Source organism: Cheilinus undulatus, linkage group 22 (assembly GCF_018320785.1).
Source record: "Cheilinus undulatus linkage group 22, ASM1832078v1, whole genome shotgun sequence".
Classification (NCBI taxonomy): Eukaryota; Metazoa; Chordata; class Actinopteri; order Labriformes; family Labridae; genus Cheilinus; species Cheilinus undulatus.
In genome coordinates, this window is record NC_054886.1 from 11611862 (window position 1) to 11628924 (window position 17063).

The 17063-nt window shown below is 39.4% G+C and overlaps 1 protein-coding gene across 1 annotated transcript in view; it reads right to left on the bottom strand.

Annotated features, from left to right (window-relative positions):
* slc8a4b (solute carrier family 8 member 4b) overlaps positions 1-17063 on the bottom strand; it is a 198947-nt gene that overhangs the window by 17409 nt on the left and 164475 nt on the right. Inside the window, exons 13-14 of the mRNA XM_041779975.1 lie at positions 9239-9345; positions 153-277 (exon numbers count right to left, since the gene is read on the bottom strand). Of these exons, the coding sequence (XP_041635909.1) occupies positions 153-277; positions 9239-9345 (232 nt within the window). The remainder of the gene's footprint in view (positions 1-152; positions 278-9238; positions 9346-17063) is intronic.

Below are 17063 nucleotides of genomic sequence, written 5' to 3' on the forward strand. Positions count from 1 at the left end.
CATTGCAGCCAATCTGGCGGTTATGAAAAGACTTAAAAGCTTTGATTATCTGATGATTCAGAAAGAAGAGCTTCTGAAGTTCAAAGTTAAAGAAAATGCTGACGAGCCCACACTGCTGTTCATAGGTGTAACACGAGCAAAAACACACTTACCTTAAACTCGTAGGACTCCTCTATGACCACCTCTACTTGTGTGTGTTCACCCAGACTGGGGCAGCCCATCTTAGCCACCTCTTCTTCCTCTGCTCCAACCACAGGCTTGTTCTCATTGGAGTCGCCTAGGAGACCGGAGAAATCAGCGGGGTAAGTGGGTCAGGTTTGTGCAAATGTACAAAGGTTATAAATAACCACCTCCAAATCATAGCCTCTCTTTGCAGAAGTTTTTATTATAAAGGCACCTCAGTCTGTTGATTAAGGAAAAGGCTCGTATATGTTCTTATGATTTACCTCACTAGCAGAACAATACCCACTAAAATTCTGGGAGATGTTTCTGGAATTTATCATTTCAGAGTTACTTCACTGGAAAAAACATACAGTAACACTGTCTCTGGTACAGAAGACAGTTTAACACAATGTTACTCAATCCTGCTCAACCAAAGAGCCACAATCCAAACATGGGGGTGTAAAACCAGTAATTACTAAAAATATATTTATTAATCAGAGCATGCAGAAAGCTTGGTTTCAGCTTTCATTTCCATCTTTTTTGTATCTATAGTCAATTAGATAACTCAGTTAGGACCACTTTGTCAAGAATCACACATGATTTGTGGTTATAAATGTTTGACCCTGTAGAAGTTATTAATTTGCTCTTATTGTTATTTATATTTGGGGGTGTGGCTGTTCTGGGATCCCCCTGCCCTACCACAAGCCTACATGGAAAGTATCAAGCAGGAACAGCACATGTTCCTGCTCTTTCTGTGCCTACAAGGATAGCCTGTGGCAGGGAGAGAGGCAGCAATAAACCCAGAGAAGAGCAGGCATCAGCAACAATAAAATGACACTGATTCAGTCAGATATTGCCTAAAGGAGCAGCTGGGGTGGAGGAGTGTTGCAAAAAGCAGCTTGCAAAGGGAGCACTAAAGCGTAGCCAGGGTAAAGCCATTCAAATGTGGCAGCACGAGAGTGATTACCCAATAGCATGCTCAGAGTAAATCAGTTGGAAATACACAGATAAAAAATAACATCTGAGACATCTGGGAAACAAACTGATTGGTGTGACTCATAAAGAATTATTTCTGAGGTCCAAATTTATATCAGGAAACTTGATAAAGATGGAAATTTACATACAAAATAAATAAATAAAATAAATGAAAAATGTTATCCCTTAAAGAGACAATCCCATCTGATTAAAAGACGAAGAAATATCCAGCTCAAGGGAAGCGCGGAACCATAAACTGGTTGCTTCAGGGACTATACTAGAGTTGACTATTAAAATTAAGATTTTAACAGTCCAATACTGACAAAAACCAGGGAGATTTTTGATAGGAAGAAAAAGGAATTTCGTCCACTGAATGTAACTGAGACATTTAGCGCCATAAACACTGAGAACGCCTCTGCAGGTGCACCAACAATCATCAAAAGCAAGTACCAGGCAAGGCTGAAGGTGGAGGATGATCTGCATCTATGCAATCCTGCATCAGCTGCATGGATGCAGACTCATAGTTCCCATTAAATTAGAGTGTAGAGTTTAATAATCAGGTAGTATGGACATTGAGTTCATTACTGAAACTAAGAAAATGCCTTGGTAAGATGGATGTTCAAAGACATGCAGACCAAAATATCAAAATGTCTAAAGATGAGACATAAATGTCTGAAATATAGTTATCTAACTTTTAATCTTATTTTTATGGGGGTGGGGTCCATGGAATAGATTATTCCTCTGTGACAGGAGATCAAGAGAATGAGACGTGTCAGGTATGAACACAGCCGAAGTTGCCTACCTGAACTCGCTCACAGGTGTTGTGTCAATTTTTACAGCTTGATATCAATCCTCTCATCCGACACCTACCTTCTGGCATTGTTTACAAGCATATAAAATAACTTAATAAAAAATATTATTCTGAATTATGATTTTGGGTTTCTTTTGTAGTTCACACGGAGGCATTTGTTTTAACTTTAGGAGCTTTTGGATGGTAGTTTCTGCAAAGAGAAAAAAAAGGTGGAGTGGGAGTCAAACAAACTCAAACAGAGTTATGGCATTTAAACCCCTGGGAGAATTTAAGCAAGCCCTCATGAAGCATGGTATTTGCAATTAAAAACATCATACACTGAAAAATATGAATACTCTTAAATGCTTGAACAACACTTTTCTGCTTGTTTAGAGTCCATTCTATCATCATGGATTGCAACATTTCTTTTAAAAATGCCTCCTGTCTTAAGTGTTTAAGCATTCACATCATGAAATGTATTCACTTGTCTGAGTTTGACAAGAGCAGCATAAAATGTTTAACATTCTGCTGGGTTAATATTCTGATAATGTGTGTGTAGCCTTCAAGTAAACACTTGAAACACTAAACACTGATGTTCCACGAGGGAAACTTCAAGCTATTAATGTTATATGTTATTACAAATATAAATTCCCTCAGGAATTTTCTGCCATGAAACAACTTTTCCTCTTCTCCATTACCATATGCCCCAGCATGCATCCCTTCGTTCGTACTATACGCCTCTTCATACACACTGACAGCCATTAATTGAGTGTGATGCTATCAATGCAGAGCTGCTGTAATTGAAATGCACTGCTCTGTATGGTGCACAGTATGTGTGGTGCTGAGTGTGTATGTATGTGGGGAAAATGTCATCAGCCTGCTATGTGACAGCGTTATAAAATCTACTCTGCCTTCTCTGTAATGAAACATGCCCCAGGCTGCTGGCTCCTCCTGACTGACATGTGGAGTGTGGACCCTTACTCCAGCGAGGGACTCTGTCAACATCTCGAGTGGTGTGTTTAGGTACAGTAGTAAAGCCGTGTTTGCCTGAGACCTTTTAGAGAAATACTGGGCATCAGTTTGGATGTAAGCAGGTTTCAGTGGGGGCTGCAGGGCTAACACACCCCTGTACTCAGCACTATACACTGAACATAGTCAGCTAATAGTACCACTAGCTGCATGGCTAACCAAGATCCTCAGCATGCCTATTCAGTGTTACATGATATCCATCAGAAAAAATTATTTTAATTTTACTTCTTTGAAATGTGCACGATTTGTTTTGTGCTGTAGAGCAGCTTAGAATAGTCCTTGGAGAGGCTTTTATTATGTTCACTGCCTCATTTCACTCTCCTGTCAATAAAAATGCTCATCCTAAAAATTTACTCAGAGAGTTGTTCAATTAAAGAAATGCACACATGTACTTACAAATAAATTGTCTGTTTGTAAGTTGAGTAAAGCCGACCTTACACCAGAATACTCTGCTGAAACTCTTAAAAGACTGACGTCTGAGACCCTCTCACATCTAAAGACAATTTGTCTGCAAGCCGTTGAGTTTGTAGTCCCAGACTGAGATTGTGCAAAGACTGTGGGTCACTAACTAAAAGACTAGAATACGATTCCTTTTGAGATTATTTCCCATCATGCATCTGGTGGAAAATCACAAAAATAATTTTTGGGCAGAAAACAAGATGTAGAAAGAGATGGATATCGCATTTGAGTTAATATCTCTCATAATCCGATGTTTTAAAATCATTTAAATAGAGTAGAAACGAAAGGAAAGTTAAACACTGAAAAAAGTCGGCATGTCACTGTAACACGGAAGAACAATCCTGGAAACACTTCAGAATAAAAGCACCGTATGAAAAAGCAAGTCATCTCATCGCAGAAAAGAACTGATCAGGCTTTTAATTTGAAAATCCCAATGGCAGTTCACCGTACCTGTCATGACAGACAAGGCACACAAACACACAGGTGCAGAGATGTGACTGCAGCTCTGAGCAGAAATGTTTTTTAATCTCTTGAGTTCTGAGCGGACATTCAGCAGCTCTAGATTGATCTACACTCACATTCATATTTTGAAGAATAAAGTGATTTAATGTGCTTATGCTCAACGCCGGCTCCTATTGGTTGTTGATGACGGTCGTGTCACTGAAAAACACAATTTGCATATGACCAGACTAAAGACATATGACAATAACAAACACGCTTGATATTAATGTAATGCCAAGACTGAAGAAAGACGGCCTTAAAACAGGTAAACTCGGGTCTTATGACCACCTCACACCTAACGACTGAGATCACGGGAGCGAGCTACAACTTTAGCAAGACTCCCATGATTGTACTCCGACTTTGGATTTTTGTCTGTGAAACCAGAGGAGAGTTGTTAGGTGTAAGGCCACGTTAAGCTAAGTCAATCATGCGTTTAAACCTAGTCATGAACAGGGTCCTAAAGATCATTGGTTCCTAAGCTGGGGTCCTGAACATCTGAGGATGGTAACATAGATCTTTGGGGGTGGGGGTGCAGGGCTGTGACCGCTCAAAGGTTGTCAAAATCAGGTTTGCAAATAAGATCATGATAAAAAAAACACTGTGAATTGTTTATACAAAGGTTTTTGCTGAGAAAACCAGGGTTAAAACTATTTTCTTAAGGTGTTATTAATGGAGCATTTAAAATGGGAGTTGATTTTTAATGCTGATATGTCACTTCATCCCAGTGGCTCATCTTTTCTTAGATTAGTATGGTTTCAAGGAAAAAAGGCACAGGAACCACCCACTTAGAGTGTAGCAAAGCTCTGTCTTTGTATCTGATTATGAATTTGCATTTGCTTTTATAGTTGTAGCCGGTTTCTCTTAGAGAGAAATGTCTTTGACTGTTGCTGTGTGACTGCCCTCATCTGCAGCTGTAATTCACAGATTCCACAGAGAACGTATGAGAAAGATGTGGGGATTTATACAAAGGAGCGCATGCCCTGAAGTGCATGCTGTGATTGCATGTTTTTTTCTGCAGATGTGTTCTGTAAGTTTGACACATCCCACATTCATTCACAGCATGCACTCGAGAGCACACTCTCTTTTATATAGGGGTCTCTTCCTCATACATTCACTATAGGATCTGTGAATTATCATTTATTATGCATTCCATCTGTTGCCAGTTTCATGATGTTGGTAAATGAGGCCCAAAGGTACAAACCATCCTTTTACTATCTCAGAGAATGGTCCATTTGGTGTTTTTGTGAGCCTCCCTTTAAACATTATTGTTCTTGAAAGTTAATATTTAAAAGGGGTCTCATATCTAGTGGCTAAACTAATTGCTATTTTTTCTGAGTTTCAGCGTGGTCACTTTTACACAACTGCACAACAGCCACTTAAATTACAGCCAAAGACAACAGCAGTGGACCTTAACCTTAAAAAAAGAGAGTCTACAGCTAGGCCAGCAGCTTATTAAGGCTTAAATAGGACTGGATCATTAATGCTAGTACCAACAGGCTAATTGGCTCAGATTAACTATGCTAACAAGCTGATGTTAGGCAAGTAATTATTTTTGACCATGTTTTCCATCATTGTGTAGAGCTAGCAAGCTGTGGGTTATTTCAATTAGCATTGGGAACAATTTATAGTAGAGGATGATGGGAATGTGAGAATTGTACATGCATTTAAAAAAACAGAATATCATAAAAAAGTTCATTTTTTCCTGTCATTTTATTCAAGAAAGGAAACTTACAAAGAAAAATATTTAAAGACTTTTTGTTTTGATGTTGATGATTATGGCTTACAGCTCATGCAAATTGAAAATCCACTATCTCAGAGTTTTAGAATATCAAAAAACATCAGTCCAAAAACAGATTTCTAATGCAAAAATACTGACCTTCTGGACAATTATGCACATTTATGCACTCTGTACTTAATTGGAGCAACTTTTGCACAAATTACTGCATCTGAAGTGACATGGAGGCGATCAGTCTGTGGCACTGCTGGGGTGTTATGAAGACCAAGTTGTTCTGATAGCAGCCTTCAGCTCGTCTGTAGTGTTGAGTCTGGTGTCTCTCATCTTCCTCTTGACATTTCCCTGGAGATTCTCTGGGGTTCAGGTCAGGTCAGTTGGCGGGCCAATCAAACACAGCAATACCATGGTCAGTAAACCAGTTTCTGGTAGTTTTGGCTTCACCGTGGACAGGTGCCCAGTCCTGCTGCTCTATAAAGCTTCTCAGCAGATGGAAGCATGAAGAGCTCTAAAGTCATCCTGGTAGATAGTGGACTTGATGAAGACCAGTGGACCAACAGCAGCAGATGACGTGGCACCTCCAAACTGAAAACAGTGAACTTCAAGCACCTCGGGTTCTGTGCCTCTCTGATCTTCCTCCAGACTCTGGGACCTTGATTTCCAAATGAACTTCAAAATGTACTTTCATCTGAAAACAGGACTTTGGTTCACTGTTCTTTTTCTCTTTAGCTCAGGTGAGACGTGTATGACATGTGGTTCAGGACCGGCTCAACAGAACATGACCCCTGTAGCCCATTTCCTGGACCCGTCTGTGTGTGGTGGCTCTATATCCACTGACTGCAGCCTCAGTCAGTTCTATGTAAAGTTCTCCTAAGTTCTTGGATCTGCTTTGTTTGACAATCCTCTGAAGGCTAAGCTCTTCCCTGTCACTTGTGCACTTTTTCGTACCACATTTTTCACTTCCAGTCAACTTTCCATGAAATTGCTATGATCCAGTCTCTGAAGATAGCCCACCCTTGTCATGAGGAGTGTCAATTATTGTCTTCTGGACAGAAGTCAGGTCAGCAGTCTTCCCCATGATTGCAGTTGTGTGTTCTGAACCACATTGAGAGAATGAAGGCTTGGAAACCTTTGCAAATTGGACTTTTCTACAGTATTGCAATATTTCGAGATAGTGGATTTTTGAATGTCATGAGCTGTATGCTGTAATCATTAATAGCTATTAAAAAAAAGAAGTCTTGAAATGTTTGATTTTGTGTAAGTGTGTGTTTCTGAAGTAAATCACATGAAAAAAATGAACTTTTACACGATATTCGATTTTTTTCAGGTGTTTTGTCTCACAAATATGGCTGTATTTGTCAGTTGTGACAAATTCAACCAAAAGATTACAACTGAAGAGTTTCTTTCACTTTGTTTCTAGACGGCCAGCAAGGTGATGAACACTTTATTTCCTAGGGTATATGTTTTTGACGTTCTTCTGCTGTCCATCCTTTAACTTTCAAATTTAGCTTGCACCCCTTTATAAGAGATCTGACCTTCTGCTTTAAAACCACATTTACACACACATATAAATACCAGTGATGACATAAAACGCTGGCAAAGAGTCCTACAATCAGGAGTGAATTAAAAGAGAGAACAGCAATGAGAAAGAAAAAGTGTTAAATGAATTTAAATGAGGCCAAGAAAATGTTATTCTTAAGTGAAATGTCACAGGATGAGTTACTTCAGATTGTCTTTCTCTTTATCATATAAACTTTCCATGTTATGGAAATTCATTAAGGAGGAAAGGTCAAAGCAGAACAAGCAGCAGGATGTCCATATTGACTTTCAGAGCTGGTTCTTTTTAGCCTCAAGGTACTTTCCACAGCTCAGCTTTTTACCCACTGTAATGAGCCTTTTAAAATTTCAACCAAAGCTTCCTACATTCTTTAGAAAGTTTAAGGGCTTAGATGTTTTGGATTCCTGAGTTCTCTAGTTATTGTGTGAATTTATAAAAGAGGAAATTAAAGTGCAAGGCTGGCACTTTGGAAGGAACCTGAGCAAAATATTAAAGATGGGCAGCAAAAGGCTTTCCTGTTTGGATTGCTGGTACAAAAACAGAAGATTGCTGCCAAATTATAAATAGCTATAATAAACCTAAACGTGTATTGTAATCAAGCATGGCCGAACTGATTGGCCTTGGTTAAAGGCCGCCCATAAGGGGGCATAAAGGGGAGGGCTTTCTGGGGCCCAGCCCAATGGGGGGCCCATGGAGGTCAGAAAATAATGGTCCATTGTAAAGTTAAGCTGTGAAAAACCAATTTTACATTTAATCTAAATAATAACCGCTCTTATTAAAGCAACAAAAAAGGAATTTCATTCTAAAACTGGAGTACAATATAGCCTTTTTCATTTTCTTAAAACAAATTTAACTTTTTTTTTGTAATGTTAACAATGTGGATGGACACACATACTGTAGACCATTAGAAAAGTCAGACTCCAAAGCTAAGCCATGATGGACACAAATGTCAGGATACCAGAGAAAAAAGTAAAAAAACTGAGATAGCTAAAAGGGAAAATAAACAGATTAAAATAATTGCGAAAGAAAGGCAACAACAGTCAAAATGGGTTAAATGGCAAGAATGGGCAGTTAAAATGGCAAAAAAAAAGTTAAAAATGGGCAAAAATGAGTTTAATGTGGCAAAAATTGGCAGAAATAAGTGGTGAAAAGTGGTTAAAGAGTGGAAAAAAAATTGTTTAAAAGTGGCAAAAAATGGCAAAAAGAGGCAAATATGGGTTAAGAAAGGAAAAAAGTGGCGAAATGAGGGTAAAAATGGCAAAAAGGGGTTCAACAGTGGCAAATATGGGTTGAAAGAGGCCAAAATGCATTCAAAGTGGCAAAAAAGTGCTAACAGTGGCAAAAAATGGGTGGTAAAAATGAAGAAATTGATTACAAGTGGCAATAATGGTGCAAATTCATGGCTTCCATTTTTTAAAAGGTTTAAAAGTTGCAAAATTGGCTTAATCTGGCAAATATGGGTTCAAAGTGGCCAAGACGTACTAAAAGTGGCAACAATGTGCTAACAGTGGCAACAAAGGGGCTGCAAAAATGGCAAAAAATGATTTAAAGAGACAAAAGGGTGTGATATGAGGGGGGTTAAAGTCGTGAAAATGTTTAAATGTTGCAAAAATTGGTTCAATGCGGAAAACAATGGGTTGAATGTGGAAACAAATGTGGCAAAATGAGTGGAAAAGTGGTTAAAAATGGCCTGAATGAGTAATGTGAACATCACAACCCCATAATAGTTTGACACATTTTTCAGCTCTAAAATGAGGCAGCTGTTGGCCAGCATGCTAGCACCAATGCTCCTGATCCAGCACACATGTATTGATATTGTCCATAAAACATAACTGGTTTTTGAGGGGCCCAGCCTATCTTTGGGCAGTCCTGGTTTTAACATCTGTGCAGATCTCACAATGGTTATATAATTGAGGTGTGAAGAAGCTCTGGGACTCTGGTGGCAGTAAAATAGAGATTCTGTCTGTCACTTTCTTACTTGTCTCTGTTTCCTCTCCTCTCTATAACACACAAATACACAAAAGAAACCCACCGTGTTTCTGCCCTATCTCCAACAGAACAGGCTCCCCCAGCTCAATGGTGAAGGTCTTGTTCTTCTCATACTCCTCATCATCGATGATCTTCACTTCGATGATCTTCCTGTAAGAAAGAGGAGAGAAAGATGAGGGTCAGAGAGAGTATTCTTGATGATTAACCTTTTCAGTTTTATACTCTCCTTTATAATAAGCTGACAGTGTGTTTAGAGCAGTCCATTAAAACTCAGGAGGTGTCACCCTATCAGGATGTAATCACACAGAAGGTCAAAGCAAAGCTGCATAGGTAGACTGCTACGTGATCCTCATTACCATCAGAACTATCCTAAAGGCTACTACACATGGATATAGTACTAAAACCATATGACCATGACTTAATGTATGCTCCTCTTGTTGTCAGGTGTGATGAAGAGACCCAGGTTGAAGTGCAAAGCTGACACAATACGATAGTGCTTACTTCCCTACAGCCTTTATACGGTATATCTTTTTCCTCTCTCTTCAGCCGACACTGATGCAATTCACAGCACAGCACGGTTTGAGACATTTTTAATAAGCTGCACTCAGGGGAACAATGCAGTGCTGATGGAATAGCACAACAACACCTCGACAAGAAGATTGAATCTACACCAACCTTACATAAATACAGCTCTACCTTACTTTGGGTGAAAAATAATGTTTCACTAGCTTCAACCTGACTGTTACTAGTGGCGTCATCATTATTATCACAGCTGTACAGTCTTGATCATGAAATAAATTGCACTGACAGCAATGACAGGTGCAGCGACACAGTATGAAATGCAATGTAAGCAATTCCTCTGCCACAAGGCAAAAGGGCCATCAGAGACCCATCAAAGGTTTGATTCCCAGAGCCTTTATACTCATGCACCACAGTCAAGAACACTTCCTTAAGATAGGTATCACTCCCTGTTGGTATAATGGTCAGGCAGATTAATACTTTTTTTCCACATGGTGTATATCAATCAGCCATCCCCAAATGGTGGTTCACGGGCCAGGTCTGGCCCACCAGACCAAATTACCTGGCCCACGGTGAATCATGTCAGCACATTAAACACAGAGGAAAAAATATGAACTAAAGGCGACAGTAGCCGCGTTTCTATTACCCTTAGAAATGTGCAATAAAAAACTTGTAATGGAAACACCTGAATTTCAAAAAAGTTATTGCTAAAAAGTTTTTACACTCTCATGAGGAGGTTTTCAAGACATTTTGATATAGAAATAAATCACAAAAGTGCAATGGAATCACTTTTTCTGCATTTACTATTCACAGGATGTAATGTATGGTGTCACATGACCAGTTCACTTCGAGACAACATGGCGCGGTACGCGTGGACAGAAGCTGAAATTGCGTGGGGATGCTGAGAGCTGAATTGTGGAAGAGCTGCTGAAAATAGCCAAAAGCACAAAAATAGCTGAAAATAGCATAAAATGGCATAAAAGTAGCTGAAAATAGCATTCAATAGCTAAAAAAGGATTAAAAAATAGCCTAAAATAGCTGAAAATAGCCTAAAATAGCTGAAAGTAGCCTAAAAATAGCTGAAAATAGCTTAAGAATAACTTAAAGTAGCCTTAAAATAGCTGAAAATAGCATAAAAATAGCTGAAAACAGCCTAAAAGTAGCTGAAAATGGCATTCAATGGCTGAAAATGCATAGAAATAGCTTTAAAAAGCATGAAAATAGCTATATTTTAGAAATGATAAAAGTTAGAAACGAGAAAAGTCATAGCAGTCGAATGACGAAGAAACTGCATTTTTCCTCCTCCATACTCTGGGACCTAGAAAAGTGTAGAGGCACAGAACCCATGCTGCTTGAAGTCCAGTGTGAAGTTTCCAGTCAGTGATGATTTGGGCTGCCATGGCATCTGCTGGTGTTGGTCCACTGTGTTTTCTGAAGTCCACAGTCAACGCAGCCATCTACCAGGAAATTTTTGAGCACTTCATGCTTCCTTCTGCTGACAAGCTTGATGGAGATGCTGATTTCATTTTCCAGCTGGACTTGGCACCTGCCCACACTGCCAAAGGCACCAAAAGCTGGTTCAATGACCATGGTGTTACTGTGCTTGATTGGCCAGCAAACTGGCCTGACCTGAATCCCATAGAGAATCTATGGGGTACTGTCAAGAGGAAGATGAGACACCAGACCCAACAATGCAGATGACCTGAAGGCCACTATCAAAGCAACCTGGGTTTCCGTTACACCTGAGCAGTGCCACAGGCTGATCGCCTCCATGCCACACCGCAATGATGCAGTAATTCATGCAAAAGGAGGTCCAACCAAGTATTGAAGGCATAGAAATCAACATACTTTTCAGAAGCCTGACATTTCTGTTTAAAACATCCTTTTTTTATTGATCTTATGCAATATTCTAATTTTTTGAGACACTGAATTTTGGGTTTTCTTATCTGTAAGCCATAATAATCAACATTTCAAGAAACAAAGGCTTGAAATATTTCACTCTATGTGTAACAAGTCTAAATAATATTTGGGTTTCACTTTCAGAAAAGAGTGACAAAAAATATTTAACTTTTTCATGATATTCAAATTTTTTGAGATGCACATGTAGACCTGTTTTGAAATAAGGAGCCTCTAGTAAATCAAAGTTTATAATATTATCTTAACCACTGGAGAAGGAAAATGTTATGGATTGTGAAAAGATAAAACATTTATCTTGTCCACTGAGCTGTCTGAGTTTTTAAAGTGAAATGAAGCATTAAGGAGCAGTGGTGGGCTTATTTTACATCACGGTGGCTGCAGGTAGACGCTGAACTACATGATGAATAATGCATTAATGCTGACAGTCTTATCTATCTCTATTAAGCGGTCTTAAGTTCTTGTAGTGATGATTACTGTTTTTATAAGTTGAATCAGTTTTTTTTTTCTCTCAGTCATTTCTACCTTTATTCTGCTACTCTGTGTGTGGATTTCTATGGTGCTAATCCTATTTAAATAACCTAAACTTTAAATGTTCAGATCACCAAACATCCAGTCCAGTTGTTTTGTTCCTGTGGCAGATACATCAGTTTGTCCTTTTATCTATAGTCTGTTTGTACATTTATCTCAACAAATCATCTGTATCTGACTGGCGAGGAGAGAAAGATAGTGCCCATTTCCACCTGGCTGTGTAATCATATGCTTCACTGTTAGCCATGTTGACTCTGACACCACAAACAGGATCCAGTTTGATGGAGAAAAACAAGAGGGAGGAGAGAAGAGAGAGAGAGATACGGGGCTGTGCAGAAGTGGAAATGCATTGTTTTTGTCGATGAGTTGTCAAAGACACAATGGACAAAAGTGGCTGGATTTTCCATTTCCCAGAATCATATCAGGTTGAGCAGACAACTCTCAGCAATGTTGGAAACTAAATGAAAATATTGTTCAGTCAGATGTGAAACAAGAGTGGAAAAAAACAAACCTACAACATGAACTTCAATTTACTGGAAGAGAACAGAAGAGGGAGGGAAAAACTTTATTTCGCACACAGTTGATTTCTTTAATTATTTCTAGATATCTGGTAGTAAAAATGACTTTTTGTGAAATATTAAAAAATGTATTGCATCTACATTTTCTTAATATAAAATACTAGAGATGACAAATGAATACTAGGGAATCAAATAAATGCAGGGACATGTACTTCATGATCATATCTTCGAGATGTATTATTTAAATAAGTGCTGCTGGTGTTGACCAGTGTGATCTGAAAACATGGCTTAGAGCAGCATTTCTCAACCTTTTTAGCCCTTAAGGCACCCTTTAAAAGTCTGAAAAATCTCAGGTCAACTCAATCATGATGTAATAATAGAAAACAAACATTCTTTATCCCTGTGGCTGCTGATGGATTCATGTAGTTACTTACTTACAACATAAATCCACAAAGCACTCTCTTGAAAACATCAAAATGCCTATTTTCACAGAAACAGCAAAAAGCATATTCTTTTGCTGGCTCCAATGCCAACTTAATACCTGGAAAAGGGCATATAAGACGATCTTTATGATTTATATCAGGACAGCTGTTGACATTCTTGGTTTAATTTAAAGCATTTTAAGGCATCCTAGGTCAACACAGCACCCTGATTGAGAAAGGCTGGCTCCGAGGTGGGAAACAGCTGATTATTCTGTGAAATACAGTGTTAAACACTGTTATACACTAAGTAATATGCAGGAGTGCATGTACAAAATGACAAACTGACACCAAGTTTACATTTTTCAGTCAAGCCATGTCAGTCAGTCAACTCCTGATTGTAGTTCAAGCATTTATTACGGCAGCACGATTGTTTGGCGTCAGAGGTTGGAAGTGAGAGTGCGCTACTGATTCAGGGCAGAGCTGGAAATTAGTGGACAAAGAGAGAGACCGGAAATCTTGCAGCTTAAATAGACCGCCATATTGGGAGGATGTTTGTCAGGTGTGAAATCAGTGTGCTCCACTTGCCTCACAAATGTCGCTTCATTTTGTTTGTTTAAAGTATTGTCTCAACCATCTCCTCTTCATTATGTTTTCATTTTGTCTTAAGCTAAGAGCACTTCACCCCCAGGCCGGACAAAAACCTGATTTTATTTCGAAAGAAGTTCAGAACTTCTGTCAGATGACATTAGCTTAACCACAGAAAAGTAAATAAAAAATAACAAATGTTCACTATAACAAGGTGCAGATTATTTCTGACTTGTCCACTGAATCATGTACAACTTTTTCAAAGTGAAATGAGTCATTTAAAGGAGCCGTTGTGCCTTTATTGACATCTCTCACTGTGAAAGCAGGAAGCTGCTTAATTATGGTGCACAATAGAGCATGCAATTTAAAACACATTCATTTCAGACCTTAATCTCATTACAGTTATTATCTTAACGCTGACAGCTCTAAATCTCTTATCATAATTTGCTGATTTTAAAGGATAAGGACAGTATAACATCAGAATGCTGTGTAAACCTGAGATTAAGGTGAAGAGGTGGAAGGAAGGAATAAAAAAACAGTTGGAAGAACGTAAATAGACTTTACTAAAAGACGTAGGAGGCAAGAGAGTAAAAAATAGAGGAGACAGGAAAAGGTGCAGAGGGGAGTATGAGTAATGCATGGACTCTGCTGAGATGTAAGAGGTTACAACTCAACACACACTGAGTTCACTTAGGGAGACCAAACTAAACGCACATGCACCCACGCATACACTTTTGGGATTTCAGTTCAGCCTTCATGCAGAAACATGGACAAATCACATAACCCACTCTGATATACACAAACATGCAGAGTTAAAGCGCACCATACACTTTACACATATTATATGGAACCAGGCTCCAGGCATCCCCCCCAATGCAGTCAGGTTTTTAATAGTAAAACATAAAGCCACATAAACAATTCAGTCCAATGCACACAAACATTAAACAGTGAAACATGTTCCTGGTTTACACTTTGGGGATTCGGGAACATATGTATGCATTACCCTAGGCAATTTACACATGCAGACAACCCGCACACACACAGACGACCCGCGCTCACACATGCATAGTGACAGTAGAGCTTTCATTATTCATAGTTGGTGCTGGTTGTAGCAGCACTCCCATCTGTGCTCTCCTCTCTCCATTTATATCCCAGCCCCCTGTGCTTTCTATTTTAGCTCCTTTTTCATTGCCTTTCTCTGACGTCACACAAAGCCTCGCTGTAACAAATTCTGCATTTTCAATAAAATGAGACTACCTGCACTTATTGGTTCCCAGCTGGCCACTGTCAATGTTTTTATCAGTTTACTAAAATGATTATTGCTAGACAAATAATCACAGCTAACAATCCTGTCATAGACATCAGCTCTCCGCTCATAACTTATTGTTTTGTGCTTCAAGTCGTGAGTCAAGCTGTAAGTATCTTGGGTTTGGCAGATGCCGGAAGAATGTCATCATTGTGCCACCTGTGAAGTTTGGTGGTAAGAGGCTGTTTCTCAAATTTGGGCTCGGTCCTTTATCTCCAGTGAAGGGAAATCTTTAATGCGTCTGCATTGGAAGACATTTTGGACGATGCTATGCTTCCAACTTTGTGGCAACAGTTTGGCGAAGGCCCTTTACTTCCAACATGACTGTGCCCCGGAGCACAAAGCAGGGACTAGAAAGACTTGGTCTGATGAGTTTGGTGTGGAAGAACTTGACTGACTTTAACCCCAGCAGGCATGTTTGAGATTAACTGGAACAGAGATTGCAGACCAACCCTTTCCAGCATCAGACTTAACTTACACATGTGAGGAAACCAGTAATAAATGTAAATAATTATCTGTATTACACTTTTCTTGCCTAGTTTCATGGCAGAGTTAATTCTCTCTGGTAGAAATGTTTTTAACAGAGATTTATAGCATGGACCCCCTGTTTGTGTCTTGAACTTGATTTTAAGTGCTAACCCAAGCATCCAATCAGGTGCATTAGCTTCAGCATAATTGACTATTTAGTTAAGGGCTAATACCCTTAGGTTGGTTGGGTGACCACTTAGTTTTTGAACTCCTGGCAAACCAAAAATATCACTGGCCAGACAACAGGAGAGACAAAGAAAGGGAGTGCAGCACTGTGCAGTCAAGAGAATGAAGGTTCTACAAAGTGAGGTTGCACTCTAAAGCAGTGGTTCTCAACTGGACTAGCATCAAGACCCACCACCACCTCCTTGACGACAAATTGCCACCCAAATTTCTCAAATTTGCAATCATAACAAAATATTTTAAATGACAAATGAGGCAATTTGGACTTTAGATTAAAAAAAGATTGTACAAAGCATCCATCCCACTATTTTCTTTACCGAGGGTGGTGGAACCTATCCCAGCTGTCACTGGGCGAGAGGCAGGGTACACCCTGGACTGGTCACCAGTCAATCACAAGGCTGACAAGCAAAGACAAGGCACTCTCACATTCACACCTACAGCCAATTTTAGAGTCACCAAATAACCTAATGAGCATTTCTTTGGTGGTGGGAGGAAGCCAGAGTACAAGGAGAGAACCCACGGAGGCAACCATCCTCCACTGCCCGTCGGATGGTTCAGGCCTCCACGTCGTCCATTAATCCCTGATAATTGGACACCTCGAAGGGCATTAACCCTCTTATACCATGGTCACTTGCCAACGAAAATAATTAATAAAACTACTAATTTATAATTTCATACGTTTTGTGATCAAAATAGGAAGTTTTACTAAAATTTCTTTTCCCCAGCAACGCCTGGAGGCCTTAACTAATAACTGGAATAGCCATTCCAATCCTGTGACATTCTTAGGGAATTTAAACATAGTTCAGTACTCCAGTAAATAGGATGGGCCATCGATACGAAGTCACAACGGAACAAAAAACACTAGTCCGCTCAGCGCACTTTCTGAACGGATTTACCAATGAAAAGACATGAAGACGAGTGAGACTGAGAGTTATCTGTGATCAGAATATAAACCTGTACATTAACATGAACAGTCATCTGATAGAAAGCTTAGTTTTAGCAGACCAGCTGTTTGAATAAACAGAATAATTCCTCCTCCTGCACTACGAGGTCACAGAGGTGAAATGGAGCCGTCCACGCCCTGCAGGTGCTGACTGTCCATCAAACACGTCAATATTTATCAGATATTATCCTCATTTATCAGAAGCGTTTCCTTTGGCTCTACAAAGAAACAATGGCTTCTTTTCTTTTGTTTGTGTTATTTGAATCTTCTGACAAGGGAAATGAGTTTTTTGCGACACTCACCTCTCAGTGTTGGTGAGCCTGGAAACAAGACGTACATCGGATATAGGAGATAAGCCCGTCTTACGTTACTGGTCTTAAACATGGAGTCTGACATTTGATTTAAGCCAGTTAAGTGAC